Source organism: Megalops cyprinoides, chromosome 21 (genome assembly GCF_013368585.1).
Source record: "Megalops cyprinoides isolate fMegCyp1 chromosome 21, fMegCyp1.pri, whole genome shotgun sequence".
NCBI classification, from domain to species: Eukaryota; Metazoa; Chordata; class Actinopteri; order Elopiformes; family Megalopidae; genus Megalops; species Megalops cyprinoides.
The window spans coordinates 9502168-9518337 of NC_050603.1; the positions used below are offsets into that span (position 1 = coordinate 9502168).

General features: G+C 44.4%; 2 protein-coding genes across 2 annotated transcripts; one reads left to right on the forward strand and one right to left on the reverse strand.

Moving 5' to 3' along the window:
• Window positions 1-1166: 1166 nt before the first annotated feature.
• On the forward strand, window positions 1167-6577 carry nudc (nudC nuclear distribution protein). Its single transcript, XM_036515866.1, has 9 exons — window positions 1167-1345; window positions 2446-2523; window positions 2700-2927; window positions 3400-3471; window positions 4058-4171; window positions 4370-4564; window positions 5333-5416; window positions 5589-5707; window positions 6277-6577. Exons 1-9 carry the CDS (start codon window positions 1271-1273, stop codon window positions 6326-6328), a joined length of 1017 nt encoding a protein of 338 aa, XP_036371759.1. The 5' UTR covers window positions 1167-1270; the 3' UTR covers window positions 6329-6577.
• Window positions 6578-12511: 5934 nt separating this feature from the next.
• On the reverse strand, window positions 12512-15889 carry LOC118769018 (T-box transcription factor T-A-like). The gene is made up of 8 exons (XM_036516019.1): window positions 15705-15889; window positions 15114-15378; window positions 14521-14655; window positions 14295-14356; window positions 14082-14143; window positions 13492-13665; window positions 13068-13191; window positions 12512-12776 (listed from the first exon to the last, which is right to left on the reverse strand). Exons 1-8 carry the CDS (start codon window positions 15887-15889, stop codon window positions 12512-12514), a joined length of 1272 nt encoding a protein of 423 aa, XP_036371912.1.
• Between the last annotated feature and the right edge of the window lie 281 nt (window positions 15890-16170).

Here is a 16170-nt window from a genome sequence, read left to right on the forward strand (position 1 = left end):
TGGCTGCAAAAAAAAAAAAAAATCTAGTGACACACAAACCAAAATTTTAATAAGGAACAAACAAGAGCTTGGGTGTTAACTTAGCAACTGTTAGAAACAGTATGGATATCCACTCCGGTGAAAAGCATTATCCACAAAGAAGAATGAGGGTTTCTGAATTAGCCCAGAGCATTAGTAGTGATGTATCTTGTTGCTATGTTGCTCTGCAGTGCAAAGAAAACAAACCCTGAGAAGGAAGCATTTCTTTGTTGGTGACGCCAGACCCACCATTTGAGAATCATCTTTGCAGGCCTTCAGAGCTGACCTGTTTCAGTGCTTTAGTAAAGAGCACCAAGAGACATGGATAAGCCACACTGTACATTAAATAGCTCTCCTTTCATACCTTTCTTCTCTCTCGTAGCAGTTCACTGCTCATCACATGGGTGTGAGTGTTGTGATAGTTGACTACTTTAGCAAGCTCTGTTCTGGTTCAGTTGTTCTTGCATTTCATATCAATTAAACATTCATATTAATGGATTTGTTACAGTTACGAAGCTTCGGGTGGCATGATACACACAGGATTTAGCTGTGGCAATAGTGGAAAATCCTCTATATGATGGAAAATGTGGGAGGCTTAAGAGGAACTATTTTGTCAGAGAGAGTAAGTTTTCAGTATGTTTTCGGTGAAAGGTTGACTGATGCACAGTGCAGATGTTTTTAATTATTTGTCATCAGTGTGTTCAGCAGAGGTGCCAGTCACAGCAGGTTTGCAACTGACAGTGTTAGTGCTGTACCTGATGTAGGAGGGTGATGGGTATTGGTTTTAAATATGGTAAAGGCCATAGAGAGTGGAACTGAGGAAATACGACTGGGCAGTTTATCGAGCACTAGTAATGACTTCAAATGATACTAATTATATTGACATGATTGATTAGGTCATCATAGGTCAACACACATTTAGTTAATGCTGCTGTCCACCATCCTTCGAGAATATTCTGCTCTTTTCTGTGCGCCCGGTTGCCCATCGTGTATATTTAAGACGTAGAATGGGTGAAAAGGGCTGACCCGCCTTAATACGACTGATTTATTGGATATATCTGCTGCCAATTAAAATACTGATCTTCTATTTGTCTGTTTTTCTTTGTCATAGAAACGAAGGCGTTACTTGTTTCCAGGAAGTACTTCCTCACACAGCCGCAGGAGCGTGACTGCACGTTTAACTGCGCCTTCGGTGTTTTCGGTTAGCTGTCGCCAAGGAGTTTTTCCCCTTGAAAATCTGTTAGTGTTTAAGATGGGTGATGATGAAGAGAAGTACGATGGGATGCTACTTGTTATGGCACAACAACACGAAGGTGGAGTACAAGAGGTAAATTGTGGATTTGATGGGAGATAGGGACGCGATTTTGGCCGCTGCTAACTAGCTAGCTTCGATTACAAAAAATAGCTAACTAGCTAATCGCACCGGTGCTAGTTTACGCAGAAGAGCCTGTGCGGGATGATAAGTGTTTGATCCTAAAAATCTCCTGGATAAGCTAGCAACCGATTCTAGTTTCACAGTGAAATTTATCGTAGGTTTGCTAACCGTAGTTTGCTGAGCATTGTCTTAGCTACCAAGCTACTATAAAGCTAAAGCTACATAGCTAACCAGCTAGCTAGCGCGTGCATCAGTAGGGTTTGTTGTCACATACCGTTAGCTAACATTAAGTGACCGATGAAGCTGTAGCTAGTCAGGCTGGTAACTAACTGACGAATTATCTAATGTTAAATCTGTTATTTTAAGTTGGCAGATCAGTAAGAAACATCATGGGCTTGAATCTTTGCTTAGCAGGTTAGCTGGTTGTGGAACCAGTAAAACATATTTAATATGAGGTCTGTGGTTGAAAAAGCATTCTTAGGTGATCACGGGAAGCTGTAGTAGTTATACATGTGTACTCTGTGTGTGTGGCTTATTAATTTCCGACAGTCACAACTTTGCCTACCACAGTCACGATTGTTCATTGGTTTCAACCACATATATTGAATCCAGTTTTTTTTAAAAGTGTATAGTGTATAGTATAGTGTATAGTTAACATCAAAACCAGTAAAGTCCACTGTTTGTGCCCTGTCACTGGTTAGACCGCTGTACAGTGAGTTCAGTCCTCATTTCTATCTTACTATAAACTTTAGGTGTCTATCACCTCTCACACTTACAGTTATGGAATGCGGGGAATGGCCATGCAAAGGTCAGGTGTCGCGTCCACAGGATGCTCCTTTAGATACTTATGTTGTATTATTATTACAGTCTCATATGTTGATCTTTTACTATAGAATTGCTTATTACAAGATAAAAAGTTTACAGGACAGTGTTGGCATGGGCACTGATATTTATGTATCATGACACCTGTAAGATGATTGACCAGAACCAGATAAATGAAGCCATCACAGAACTTCGGGGGTTTTGAGCTTGTATCGTGTCTTCCCTGGCAGCTGGTAAACACCTTCTTCAGCTTTCTCCGACGCAAAACAGACTTCTTCACTGGCGGGGAAACTGGGGCCCCAGAGAAGGTGAGTTACAGCCATCAGATCCCAGTGGGAGAGGACATTCAGTCTAACCACAGTGTGTCCAGAGAAATGTGTCTTTGAGCAATGAACTAAAGCGCATGATACATGTATATTCCATTCCTCTCTCCCCTTCCCTCACTTTTTCTTCTCCCGGTTCCTCTATCTCCTTCCCTCTGTAGTTGGTGAAGGAGGCCTTTGCTCACCACAGCCAGTTGGCCCTCAAGGCACACAGGGAGAAGCTCTCCCGGCAGGAAAAGGAGAAGCGGGAGAAGACAGAGAGGGCAGCCAGGCTGGCTGAGGAAGAGGAGGAGAGGAGGAGGAAGAAGGCCAGCAAAGAAGAGGAAGAGCCAAGGATCAAGGAGCTGACAGACGAGGAGGCTGAGAGGCTGCAATCAGAGATTGACCAGGTGGGGTCTCTTGTTCACTGTTTTTATAGGTCTTGACCACACAGACTTTGGTGTGTCTGTTTCAGTGTTGCATTCTTGGTTTAGGTAATTGAAGTAATGTTCCTAGTTTATTGCATGTGGTCTCTGATCTTTTGGTCTGACTTTGTGTCTGACTTAATGGTCATAACTGGCATCATTTTAGGGGGTAGGGGGTTGGTAACAGATTATGGCACTAAATAACACATACTGCTAATCTATGCAGTATGCATATTAATTGTGTAAGTCACAATTAACACAAGTTAAGCAAAACTAAAGTGTAATTCATTGGGACATAACATTGGATTACAGAGAGAGACAGTGTCTATGTGTGCCACCTGGGATCTCATTCCAACATTATGCACCTGTTCAGTCGACACCTGTAGCCAACACCTTTATGCCTGTAAATCCGGTGTTGGGTTGACTGTGCCATGTGGCCTCTTTCTTTCTGTCACAGAAGCATGCAGACAAAAAGGAGGAGCTTCCGAAGAGCAGCACAGAGAATTCAGGAGCTGAGGGGGACAAAGCGGTGAGTTCTTTACAGGCGTGAAAGGGGGGTGTGGTTAAATGACCACACTGACGGTGAGCACGTAGTATGCTGAACCAACAGCTCTGTGACTGCACCCCACCCTCTCACTGGATTTCTTCCCAGATCTGGAGGGAAAAATCTCTCACTGAACCCCATTTTAGAGGTGTATTTTCATATTATCTCATGTATAGATATAGTGTGCAAGCAACACAGAAGGATCAGCAGCAATACATACCGTGCCTTTGAACATGGTCACTGAATGACTGTCTAATAAGCTAGATACTTGTGGAAAAAATATGACACATTAAATACAAAGCTCCTGAATGTGAAATCCTTACTAACTTAGCTACATTTAGAAAACTTTACCCCTAGGTTACAGTCAGGTGTAGGTTTAAAGTATTTGCATTATGTCCAGTTATTTCAGAACTGCAGTGTTTTTACCCGTCATAATATATTTTCTTTAGCAGGCTTACCTCAGAAATGCTTAAGCATCCTTCACCTTGAGTGCTTTTTTCTTGATTTGTGCTGTAATCTAATGTGTAAGTAAGGTGACTTACCTGCATGTTTTTTTTGATCCCCATCCCAGTCCGATTCAGAGGGCGAAGAGGACGAGAAGGACAAGGGGAAGCTGAAGCCTAACGCTGGCAATGGGGCCGACCTTCCCAACTACAGGTGGACGCAGACCCTGTCAGAAGTGGACGTGAGTGTTTTTTTGTCAGTTGAGAACCAAAGAACAATTGACAGGGAGACAGCAGCCATTTTTCTTTTTTTAAGCACTAAAATGAGAATCTTGGAGGTTAATAATTACATGTAGTAACGAGTGCATCAGATGGAAAGTAGTATGGGTGACAGGACCGTCAGTTTGAACTGTGTCCGTCCTGTTAATGCCTCCCCCCAGCTGCTGGTGCCCTTCGACGTGAAGTTCCGCCTGAAGGGGAAGGATGTGGTGGTGGACGTACAGAGGCGGAGTCTGAAGGTGGGGCTTAAGGGGCACCCGCCCGTGATCGACGGGCAGCTGTACAACGAGGTGAAGGTGGAGGAGAGCTCTTGGCTCATCGAGGATGGCAAGGTGGTCACCGTCCACCTGGAGAAGGTAAGTAGGAACAGACATCAGGCTGTCTCCTAATGGTGTTCTCTTCAGTAGCTGACCAGCCAGTGTTCTAGGGTAGCTGTGAGTCAATGTCAGTTTGGTGGGGCCTGTCTTACCTAGATTCTACCTGTAGAATGCTAGAAATGTACCTGGCATCCATGAGCCAATTAAAGATTAAAGGGATATGTGGGGTACTAAAGATATTTATGTTTTTGGAGGGATATGTCTGCACAGGGGTGCAGAACACAGCAGTACTGTATTGGAACATACACTTCACCGAGTGCTTAGTTTAACTCAACTTTGTTTTATGGAAAAAAAAAAAACATGGAAGGATTAAAAGGAAGCGGTGCTGGTGGACCTGCTTTAAACCCCATGCTATACAACATACCGTAAAAGACAAGATATTTGAACATGATCATTTGAGAGGTTGACAAACGTCTTAGTTCATTAGTGGTATACAGTTCTCTTCCTTTGATCAGAAACAAAAGGAAGCAACCGTGAAATTTTTTCTTTTTCTTCTTGGACAATTCACATTGATTTGGGGGGACGTGTTAGGGTTATATGGTAAATGTGAAACCATAGCAAATGATACTTTCTGTCTCTTGCTGCAGTAGTAATGAAACAGTTGAACTAGGAATGTTGCAGACATTATTCTGAAATTGTTATGGTGCAGCAATTACGGTCATTGGCTTGAAATTTCCTGTAATACATGAATGCAGTATGCAGTGTATTTTCACACAGAATGACACTCAGCTTTCATCCAACTTTCAGATAAACAAAATGGAGTGGTGGAATAAGATGGTGACCACGGACCCTGAAATTAACACTAAGAAAATCTGCCCAGAGAACTCCAAGGTAAGAGGGTTGACCCAAGAGTCTGTCTTGTCATCTTTTACGGCAAGGAGAACACATGAATGCTTTCCTCGATGACTGTTTTTTCTGTAATCATTCTTGTAGGAGCTGAATTGCAGGGTAAAATAAGTGTTCATGTTCCCCTGTCCCTCCCCTCTCTTTTCCACCCCTGTAGCTCTCGGACCTGGATGGAGAGACCCGCAGCATGGTGGAGAAGATGATGTATGATCAGAGGCAGAAGTCCATGGGCCTACCCACCTCCGAGGAGCAGAAGAAACAGGACATTCTCAAAAAGTGAGTGTGGTTGTCTGCCAGTGTATGTATGTGTGCATGTATTTTTGAGTGTGTGTGAGTGAGTGAGTGAGTGTGTGAGTGTGTGTGTGTGTGTGTGTGTGTGCGCGCACGCGCGCGCGAGTGTGTGATGGCTAGTAGTCTCATGACAGAGGAGTGAATGTGGCAGTTCAGTGAGTTCCTGCTGCTAGTAGAGGCCGAGTAATTAGGTTATAGTAATTAAGTGATGCTGATCTCTGGAAGGCCTTGCATACATCACTCAGAAAGAGAATTGGCAGCACCTGCAGTAAGGTTGGTGTTTATCAGGGGAAGGAGCAGTCTGAGAGACAGTTCTACATGAGCAGTGCTAACAAGGTTAGCCTGGTGGAGCCTTGCAGCAATGTCTGTTTCGCTCTTGTTTTAATCCAAATTATGACCAAGGATCACAGTCACCTCCCAACCTAAGAGAACAGACAGATGCACTCTTCAACTTCTTTGCCTTCATTAATTATCAGCGGTATGATTTCATTTGTCGTGCTAAAAGCTCAGAAATCAGAACAAACGTTTGACCAATTCTCTAAATCTGATTTCAGGTTCATGGCTCAGCACCCGGAGATGGACTTCTCCAAAGCCAAGTTCAGCTGAGAGGAGCCTGAAGGGTTCCTCAGAGAGAGCTGCCTTCGAACCCGGACCCCTCCAAGCTGCAGGCGTGGAGCGCAGCATCGCCACTTCCGTCTGGAGAGCAGGAGCTGGCATTGCCCTTGTCTCTTTGTTCTTGTTGTTAAAGATATTAAATGTTAAGTCTCACTCTGCACCCTGTTGCACCTGTTCAGTGTGTTAGGAATATTTAAGGAGAAGAGTTTGGCTTTTTTTTTTTTAAATAAACAAATTCAAACTGCACAGCCTCATGTCATCACATGGTTTGTTTTAGGACTTAGTTTCTCGACAGATGGGAAGTTCAACACCCTTTTGCACGAAGAAAAGTTTGTCAGTTTTGGCTAATTTTAGCAGAGGCCAAATTTAGTTTGAGGCTCCAATCAGCCACATTTGAGTCTTTTGATTGTGATTTTCTGTAAGGTACAGGATTAGATCATTGTTGCCAGTCCCTGTTATGGCCTTAATTCAGGGATAGCTACAGTGTATTAGAAAACACATTTCTGCCTTTGTTCAGATGAGTAATTAATGTGGGACCATATTTGCTACCATGTGTGGAAGACCTGGGAAAATTATACCGTTACGTTGCCTGTTCCAAAACATTGACCTTTGACCCCTGATCCAGGGGGTCTCTGTCATTAGTGAATCCCAGGAGTGGTTTTGCCAGTCCAAAAACAGGGCAGAGGCTGAGCGAGTTGACAGTGTGGTGTAGTGATGGAAAACTGTAACTTGAAATCACAAGTGTGACAGTGCTGTTGTACACTTAAATAGAGTGCTTAACCTCCATTCCTTTAATAAATTCTCAGATTCCTAAATGGAACTCTGGGAATCCAAGAGAGGTAGGAGGGTAGAGGGGACGGTGAGTGACCTTGTACCACCTGCACATATTCATACTTTCACTTATATTTGCTCAGTCACACTTACTCCATTGCTGTAACTGCCTGCAATTTGCCTTAGACATCAACAGGAGGCAGACATGGGACAGGGAAAGCCCAAGGAGTCAGAAATGTAAAATGGACACAACTGAACATTGGAGTGAAGCTATATCGCCCCCTGCTGGCCACTTGAAGTAACAGTCCGTGGTTGTCCACTGAGAACTAATCCCCCACATTTTTCTGATTTCTGCAAATATGTTTCTGCTCTGAGAGTTTTAACAATTTGCCAATATGATGGAATCGCAGACATCCATATTCAGACACCATGACGCCATCGCTTGTCATTGAATTTCACAGGAACAGCACTTAAGGCTTTTGTTGTCCACTAGCAGTCAGGAGGCAGTGAAACAGTCATAAGACTAACATCTTAGCATCTCTTAATAAAGGATAAATGAGAATGAAGATGCTTCGGAAGTCTTATTACATGCAGTTATGGTTGCTTGGTCAATCCTTATCTTTGTAACATGCAAAATGAGGCAGAGACGTGCTTTAGGACTTTCTGGCCCAAAGTTGGTCATAGAGAAAAAAGATGAGTGAAGCATGTCAACTGCTTCTTTATTTAGGCATTTGTTGAATTCTAAGGCTGTGAATCCACATTAGCCACCAGGTGGAACTATTTTGCTCTCTAGCTCTGTTCAGCAAATGCTAAGCAAAAGCTCTTGCTTTTTGGGAGAAACAATGTCTACTGATATTGATGTCCCTCTGTATTACAATTCTAATTTTCTAAAAGTGAGAGCATCTACAATATGCTACTAGAAATGGAAAGTATTGTTTTGCATCTACATAAAACATCCTATATTTTAACAACTTTTTCTGCAGTTTCCAGTGAAGCGTCAGGTCAACCCCCTCTTGAATTGTTCATTTCAGTTGGTAGAGAGCCTGGACATTAAATATGAAACACATATAGAGATAAAGATATAGAGCTATATTTTTTATATTAGACATGTCAATCTATATTTTTTATCTTTATTATTATTTTAATTATATATAAGTACATATTACTGTTTAATACTTTTTACTTGTGTTTTTTCATATTATTTGACATTTACTTAAGGGACTGATGTTCAGTTACTCAAGGTGTGTGTGTCCGACTCCCTGCTGCCTCATCTGGGATTTAACCTGCGACCCTCTACAAGTCTCTCGGCCAGTAGGTGTGTAAGAGGATGGAAACTGTGTTTCTGTTATTCTCCCATCAGTTTTGGAGTCCTTTGGTTGGCATGGTGAGCAGTGAATAGTTGTACACATGGAAATACTCCAGCAATGCATGTGATCTATAGGCAGCGGCCCTCAGCGTAAAGTTTACTGTCTATACTTACACCCAGTCAGACAAGAGGGCGGAGTGGGGACTGGTAGGGGTGGAGGGTGACAGGTAGGGGTTGATGGAGGAGGGAAGGGGGGGTGGGGGGGTGGGGGGGAGTGGGTAGCGGACTCAGCTGACAGCAATGTCTCACCAGAGTCCGAAAATTTCTTCATTAGCGAAGCCTCACAGAGAACAGAGGACGGACCGTGGGGTGGTGGTGGGGGGGGGGGGGGGTCAGCAAACACGGCGGCCTGCTCCAGACCTGGCCGCTTGATTTCAGTCTATAAATCACCCGGAGAGGCCGGGGGGGCACAGCGTCAGAGACAGGGCAGAATTCACAGAGCCAAACAGAGATCTCTGCTTCTGTCTCCCATTCACAGGCTAGAAAACCCATGGAGATCTCTGCCTGCATGTTCCTGCCAGGCTGGGAGACTCATAGGGATCACTTACTGCAAATACATTCATACACATATACACAACATATACACTCCAATTCACTCTGGGGGTGCAATGAATGGCTCTATTCCACAGAAAGTCCCACAGACTCCACTTATGCACCTCAGTATTATGGGTAGTCTCGTGGTTCAATGAAGAGTGATAATTGCCGAAAGGGTTAGTTCTGTGTTTCAATGAAATGGTCTGAGTGAGTCGTCTATGATGAGTCCTATATGAGTCCCAAGGCTTTATGTACGGAGGACCTTGCAACAGCATGGAATAAGACTAAAAGCAGACATCCCTGCTGTCCTGGATGTGGAGGTCCCCTGCTTGAGTGTCAGGCTCAAGGTAGGGGGCAGTTGAAGTTTGTTCCAGCTGCTCTGGGTCCACGTCTCTGATTCTCCACAGGTGATGAAAGCAGGTTTCCTAAGCTCGCATGGCGGACTCTGCACACACACATCAGTCCCTCAAAAGCGTATTTGCGCCATGCTCGGTCTGGGGTGGAGAGGCCGGGCCGCAGGGCTAATCCTCGGAGCTCAATTACCCGAGGCAAACAGTGAAGGCAGGCCGGATGCAGTCCCACTACTCCGTTCGGAGGAAGGCACATGTCACCGGGCACCAGCAGTGGCACAGCTGGGGAAATATACGTCTTTAGCACACTAGCTTTGAGTAAGGATGTGTGTGCGCTCCACCGCCCAGCTGCTTCTGTGGACTATCTTTACAACAACACACAAACACACACACAGACACACAAATGCATGCACATTTGTGGGTCCTCGTAGAAAAGGCAGCAAGTCACACAGGGATTAGACTCTGTAAACCTGAATAAATGTAGCAGTGTGAAAGTGCTGCACAATATGTGCAGCTGCTTCTGAGGACTATCTTTAAACAGTGCACAAATACACACACACATAAACTCATACACATTTGTGGGTCCTCATAGTAAAGGCAGCAAGTTACATAGGGATTAGACTCTGTAAACCCGTATAAACGCAGCTGTGTGAATGTGCTGCGCAGTATGTGAATTATGAATTTTAAAACAGCTCAGACACTTTGAATGATATAAGCTATAGAACTCCAGGATATACAGTAGGTGTTGAATCCCCGAGTTTAATTTGCCAAATCTCTCCACTGCTCTGAAATACATTGTGCTGCATTGGCATGTTGCACGGTGACTCCGTGCTTCTGAGTTCAGCACAGAGACAGCTCCACACCTCCGCTTTATTGGTGTCCGTCTCTTGGCCCGGGACCACAGAGTCTTCATTTGAGTCCCAGTGCGGAGTGTTCAATCATCCCGTAACCACCCCCCCCCCCACGGCTGTCACTTTACTGATGACGTCACTGTCTCACACTTTCTTAGACACACACGGACACGCCATGTCCTCCCGCACGCTTTCACCAGGCTGTGAGGATAGTATATACAGAAAGGGCATGCACTGCATAGCACAGGAGCTACTCTACAGTATCTAGAGCACTGCATTACCAACAGGCCATATGTAGGACAGCTAACCATCCAGATGCACTTTCTTTACTTTTCACTTTGAATTAAGGCACACTAGCTGCTAGAGCAATCAACAAGCATAGAAATATTTAATAATGATCATTTAGCAACATTGAAGTGATAAACACTTTTGTGACGTGAGATGAAGACAACCTGAAGTCATGCCTTGATGTTTCATAATTCTGTTTTCAAGGAACCCAGGTCATCACACAAGAGAATGAAGTTCTCAGTTCACTATCCTGGTTGATATAAATTAAAATGTTGTCAGCTGGAATTACCTCACAGACAACATATGGAATTCTGAACATGTGTCAGACTCAGTTGTCTGAAGTGTCATTGTTGTTAACAGGAGCTCCCTCGCTGTGTTCACGCCTTGCTCTGATCATGTGATCAGAATATTCACAGAATTCCGGAATCCAACTGGGACTATCACTTCTTTAGCCCTGCCCAACCGGTGACCACAGAGTTCCAATTGGCCTTTATTTACCTGAATAAGTCAGAAATAATTACTTAAAGATACGTTTGTTTAGGGTTTCACAGGCAGCTCTCACAGTGCCAAGTACACACCCTGTATCTTCTGACATCGTCATTTCTAAGGCAATGATTAGGTTATCATACAGACTTTGGGGTAGGTTCACTTTTATAAAACATATATATACACATTATTCCCATCTCTACTCTACAGTCATCCCCCGGTGAGTAGTTTATTTGCTGGTATCTCCAGCCTAGATGAAAAACAAGGTAGACACAGTGGTGTCACTATAGGCCTGCCTATCGTTTCAGCTAGGGCCATCATTCAAGGGTCATGGTGGTGTTACAGCAATATGATACTTATTGTGTGGTGTTGGATATAAAGGTGTGTAAGGACACAACTCCTGCTATTTTCTTCTGAACATTGTACAGTTTGAATTGATTGTTGGATGGTTAAAACTGAATGTGAGGGTTTCTGTTTGGTAAATGATACAAGCCAAATTGCATTCCATGCTACTTTAAGAGTAAACTATATTTGCAACAGCATTCTGTAAAATGGGTGTGGTGGTGGAATGTCAGTTGTATCAAAAATCATCAGAATAGTATACAAACAGCTATGACTGCTCCCCTGGGCAGATTGTAATTGTCTGAAACTGTGTCAGATTATGTAGACAAATGTAAAAATTCTTTCCTTATCTCATGCAGCTCACACAAACTGCACCACCAGCTCTGTGCAGTGAGGTCCCTTCAACCTCCTTACAATTGAAAAATGAATAAGGTGCAATGTGCGTTGGGGCAAACAAGAGGGTCAAACCGCCGTGGGAAAAAAAAGAAACTTTTAATTTATTTAGAAAATTACATAAATAATGCTTACAATGGGTCCAGGGAATACAAATAAGGTATTTACAATAGAATTCATGGTTTTCAGCGAGAGGCGACAGAATGAAAGAAGTGCAGCATAGTGTCACACATCACAGCGCTCAAACACATGGCGAAGATCGAGAAGAGGAAAGCATACGAGTATGACAATGACGGTCAATGTTAATTTAAACACACAGACATTTCGGTCCCGACAGTTCAAAATATCTCAATAGTTCAGAATGTTAAAAATGAACGAAATGGTGCCGCGCTGATGGTGCCTGCAGTCCGGTCTCGAAGGTCTGGGTTAGCGTCGCTGTGTTCGCGCGGTAGCACGACCGCATGACATCAGGATGTTTGCCCAGTTCGCCGCCGCTGCTGGAACAGGGGCCATCAGTTGTCCTTATTGCACTTCCTTCTTTCAGATTGTCACTTGCAGGGAAAGAGTACCACAGGCCAGCAGGAATGGGAGGAGCCCCCTTCAGGTTTTGGAACAGACCGCCTGAGCGGGGGTCTGACCTGGGCGGGCGAGTCTCTGAAAGCACGATCAGCCTCCAGATTCCTTCTCACAAAGGAAGTTTGGATTCTGACACACCATCTGGGGGAATACTGGTGGGGTGGGGAAGAGGACTGGAGGGTGGGGGCAGAGAGGGGGGGCCGGCTGTCACTGCTGCTCAATAGCTCTGGGCCACTGGGGTCCAGGTGGCAGTGAGTCGGGCGATGGAGCTCTCAAACTGGGCATCGCTGCCGCCCACTTCTGTCAGCCCCGTGTCGTACATGGAGGAGGAGGAGGAGGCGGGCAGGGTGGAGGTGAGGGAGGAGTAGGAGACAGAGGAGCCCCGCAGAAGCTGGGACGTCAGCCCGCCTGTGATGGAGCTGGGCGGGGACCCTGAGGGGGTCAGTGTTGTCCCGGTGACAGACCACAGGCTAGGGTACTGGCTGCAGACAAGACAGAAATACAGAGAACATGACAATGCTGCACAAAATATCATGTTTCTCCATACTGAATGACTGGGATATAGTCGAAAGGAAAAAAAAATAAGGACAATAAGCTGCATATGGCATAATTTGGGTTAACCACAGTTAAAAATGGACCAGACAGTGGAGGAGAGATGCAATGGGTAATATCAGGAGAGAGAATTTTTTGTATTTGTGACAGAGGGGGTCGTGGTCTCCACTCTTTCCCCTGATTGGAAGGCTGTGATGGGGTGGACACGGCGCGGGGCTCACCTGGGAGTAGGTGTGGTGTTGGTGGTGTGAGCAAGGGAGGCCATCCCACTAGAACTGGGGATCTGCAGGGCTGACCAGCTGTCGTGACTCGCTATGCCACTCGACGAACTGTCTAGGTAGTTATCTGCACAAACAAAATTTTTCATTAGTGCCAGCAAAAACACCAAAACAGACAAACCAACCCTCCGACTTAGCTGTTAGACAATGTCTACCTGCGCCAGTATGGATAAAAGTAAAGGACTAAGCATCGCTGACTGTGATTAGCATTTCAAATGAGGGTGACACATTATAACGTAGAAACAGACACTGTCAGCTCACTTCTGGTGATGTCACACATTATGATGTAATAGTTCAGCAGTTAAGGGACTGACAAGAGCCACTGAATACGGTAAAACTGTACTAGGGCAGGAGGAAAACAACTCACTGGTGCTGGGGGCACGGTGGGTGTAGTGGCTGGGGTACGGCGCGGCCCGGTGGCTCCTCAGGCTGCTGTATCTTTCACAGTGGGACCCCGAGGAGAGGCCTGCACCTCCACTGAACTGAGGGGGGCTGGTGTTGGGGCAGATGGTGCTGTTGCCAGGCAGAAACCAACCACCGACTGCAGGGGGAAAAAATGAGAGAGATCAGAAAAGCAGGAATATGGGATATAAAGTGATCACGCCAGTGAGGGATGCACAGTGCCATGTGGCGGTTATGTGGCTAATACCAAATGCTGTGTTGCACCTTCCCCTCTCAGAGCATGGTGGATTGACACCAATAAGATCAGGAAACCACCAAGTATCAGAGAGGTCCAAGGTGATCACAAATGTGGCATACTTAGCACTGGTGTGAGCATGTTTAAGTTTCTTTCTAAACCAGCAGTACATCACTGACCCCTAGCATCTCTTTTTAAGTGTAGTTACTGTCGGTAAACGCATACTGTCAGTCTTTCGCAGTGGAACAGTGACATTTATCTTTAATGACAGCTGTAGGTGTAAAAAGAGGTGCATTGTGTGCGTGTGTGTGATGCCTTACGCTGTGAGTATCCTGCCTGCTGACTGTCCCCTCCAAGCTCTGGAACATCCTTGTGTTCACTCCTGCAAATCAGATTTACAACATTCTTTGAGCAAAAAGAGGGTGAACACAGATCAAATCCTACATGTAAATCCATGTCTCATCTCAAAGGCTCTTCTCTGTATTAATGAAAATACAGAGAGACTTGCTTATTTTAAGATGTACCATTTGTACCTCTCTTTTGAATCCAGGAAGGCTTTTGCAAAGGGGTTGTGCTTGATCTTCAGAGCTGTGATCTAAAGGAATGATGGCAAAATTGAGCTTGTTAGAATGTATTAGCATCACAAAATGAATTCATAAATGTTTTCTTCCTTCCAGTCTGAATTCAGAAAACTACACTCCCTAATCAATGAAAACACGAGGATGTAAGATCTATCAATTTAAAGAGAGCGTGCCTCACCTCTTCGTTTTGGTAGGCGGTGACAGCGATGAACTGCGTCTCTGGGAAAGACTGGCTGCTGAGCATCTTCTGAATCCCGCCGACTTTGACGATGTGTATCCGCGGCTCGTACTTGTGCAAGGAGTTCAACATAATCTGCGGAAATGATATTAGTCTGAATATGCATCGAATATGCTTTAGCATGTATTAGCTGCTTAGACTTCAATGTAACTGTTACGCGCAAAATTGTTCATCTCTGAATTCATCTGCTTGTCAGATCCATTTCACTGTTGCCAACTCCTAAAGTCTCCAGTTACTCAAAATAATCTTTTTGTATTAAAAGTACGATTGGGGTTATCAAAAAAACCCCAACTAATTTTCTTAATGTTTCAAACATGATAGGCCTACTCTCGGAATGCAATCATATTTAACATAAATATTGTAATATAAATGCCACTTTGTCACTGTAAATGCCTCCCGACAGCTGACAACTCAGCATTGTCCTATTGACAACAATCAACACTTGACAACAATGGCAACATTTGATACACCAATAAAATCTATGACAATAAAATGAAGAAAGGACAGCCAAAAGTGTCGTTAGTAGTTTTTACCTGTCCGCCCCCGTTGAATTTATTAGACAGCTTTACTTTGCTGAACGAAACAGGTGCTTTCATCCAGTGCGCTCCAAAATTTGGAGAGTCTGGATGGATATAGACGCAGCTGGGACTCTGCGGCTCGGGTTTACCGCCTGGAACCCACTCGCCGTTGACGTATTTCCACCGGTTGTTGTCCGCCGCCACGAAGTCCAAAAGAACAGAGTACATGGCGTTTGGGTCCAGGCCCGACACACTTGCTCTGAGTACTGGAAACATGCGCCTGAAACACATAAAATAATAAGCAAATAATAAGTAAAAAAATAGCCTTGTTGGCGAAGAGGGTGTTGGGTCACGAGATACGTGTATAGTCATTATAGTAAACTACCAAATATTGACAATTATTTTTGGATTGGCTTTCATGTTACTAAATCCATCATGGGTTTTATTTTCATCTTCTCTTGAAAAAGTAGCGTCATAATATTTGCAATGGTGTTAGAATAGTATATTACAGCTATATTACTTATGGCTGATTGCGATACACGCATTTTCTGTTACGTTTTAATAATAAACGTCATAAAAACGTATATGAGGCAATACTGAACAGACCTGCCCGTCTTGGTTACGATCATCTCGTTGGTGAGCTCCTTAAATTTGGTCCATAGTTCCGCATCTTCTAATGCCAGTTTAATATCCCGCTCAGAAGCATCGCCTTTCTCGCTGCCCTTCTGAAACTCGCTCTCGACGGCGCTCAGAAGATGATCTAAACGCTGGCTTGAGTTGGAGGAACTCATGTCTCCCGATGGGCTGAGGTAAAGTCCGTATTTCAAAGGCAATACAATCCGCGTTTTTGCAAATGCCCCCGTGGACTGCGAAACGTTGAACGATCCCAACTTCCAGGCCTCGAGTTTAAAGGCCCACCAAGACCTACGTGTTGAAAATAGGTGTGGCTTCTTACTATATACACCACCTCTTTGGGGCGTGGTCTCCGCTTAAAACCTTTTTGCTCTGTGGGCAGTGGAGATGTTGTATTAGCGGTATTAGGGCATTATATTATTTATTAAGCAATGAGCAC

What these genes read in the sequence shown, in the direction of transcription:
- nudc (XM_036515866.1), top strand. Translation starts at nt 1,271, where the DNA reads ATGGGTGATGATGAAGAGAAGTACGATGGGATGCTACTTGTTATGGCA. An exon ending in TCACCGTCCACCTGGAGAAG is followed by an intron (nt 4,565 to 5,332) that starts GTAAGTAGGAAC and finishes TCCAACTTTCAG; the next exon opens with ATAAACAAAATGGAGTGGTG. An exon ending in TCTGCCCAGAGAACTCCAAG is followed by an intron (nt 5,417 to 5,588) that starts GTAAGAGGGTTG and finishes CCACCCCTGTAG; the next exon opens with CTCTCGGACCTGGATGGAGA.
- LOC118769018 (XM_036516019.1), bottom strand. Translation starts at nt 15,889, where the DNA reads ATGAGTTCCTCCAACTCAAGCCAGCGTTTAGATCATCTTCTGAGCGCC. An exon ending in AATTCAACGGGGGCGGACAG is followed by an intron (nt 14,656 to 15,113) that starts GTAAAAACTACT and finishes TCATTTCCGCAG; the next exon opens with ATTATGTTGAACTCCTTGCA. An exon ending in AACACCACACCTACTCCCAG is followed by an intron (nt 12,777 to 13,067) that starts GTGAGCCCCGCG and finishes TCTTGTCTGCAG; the next exon opens with CCAGTACCCTAGCCTGTGGT.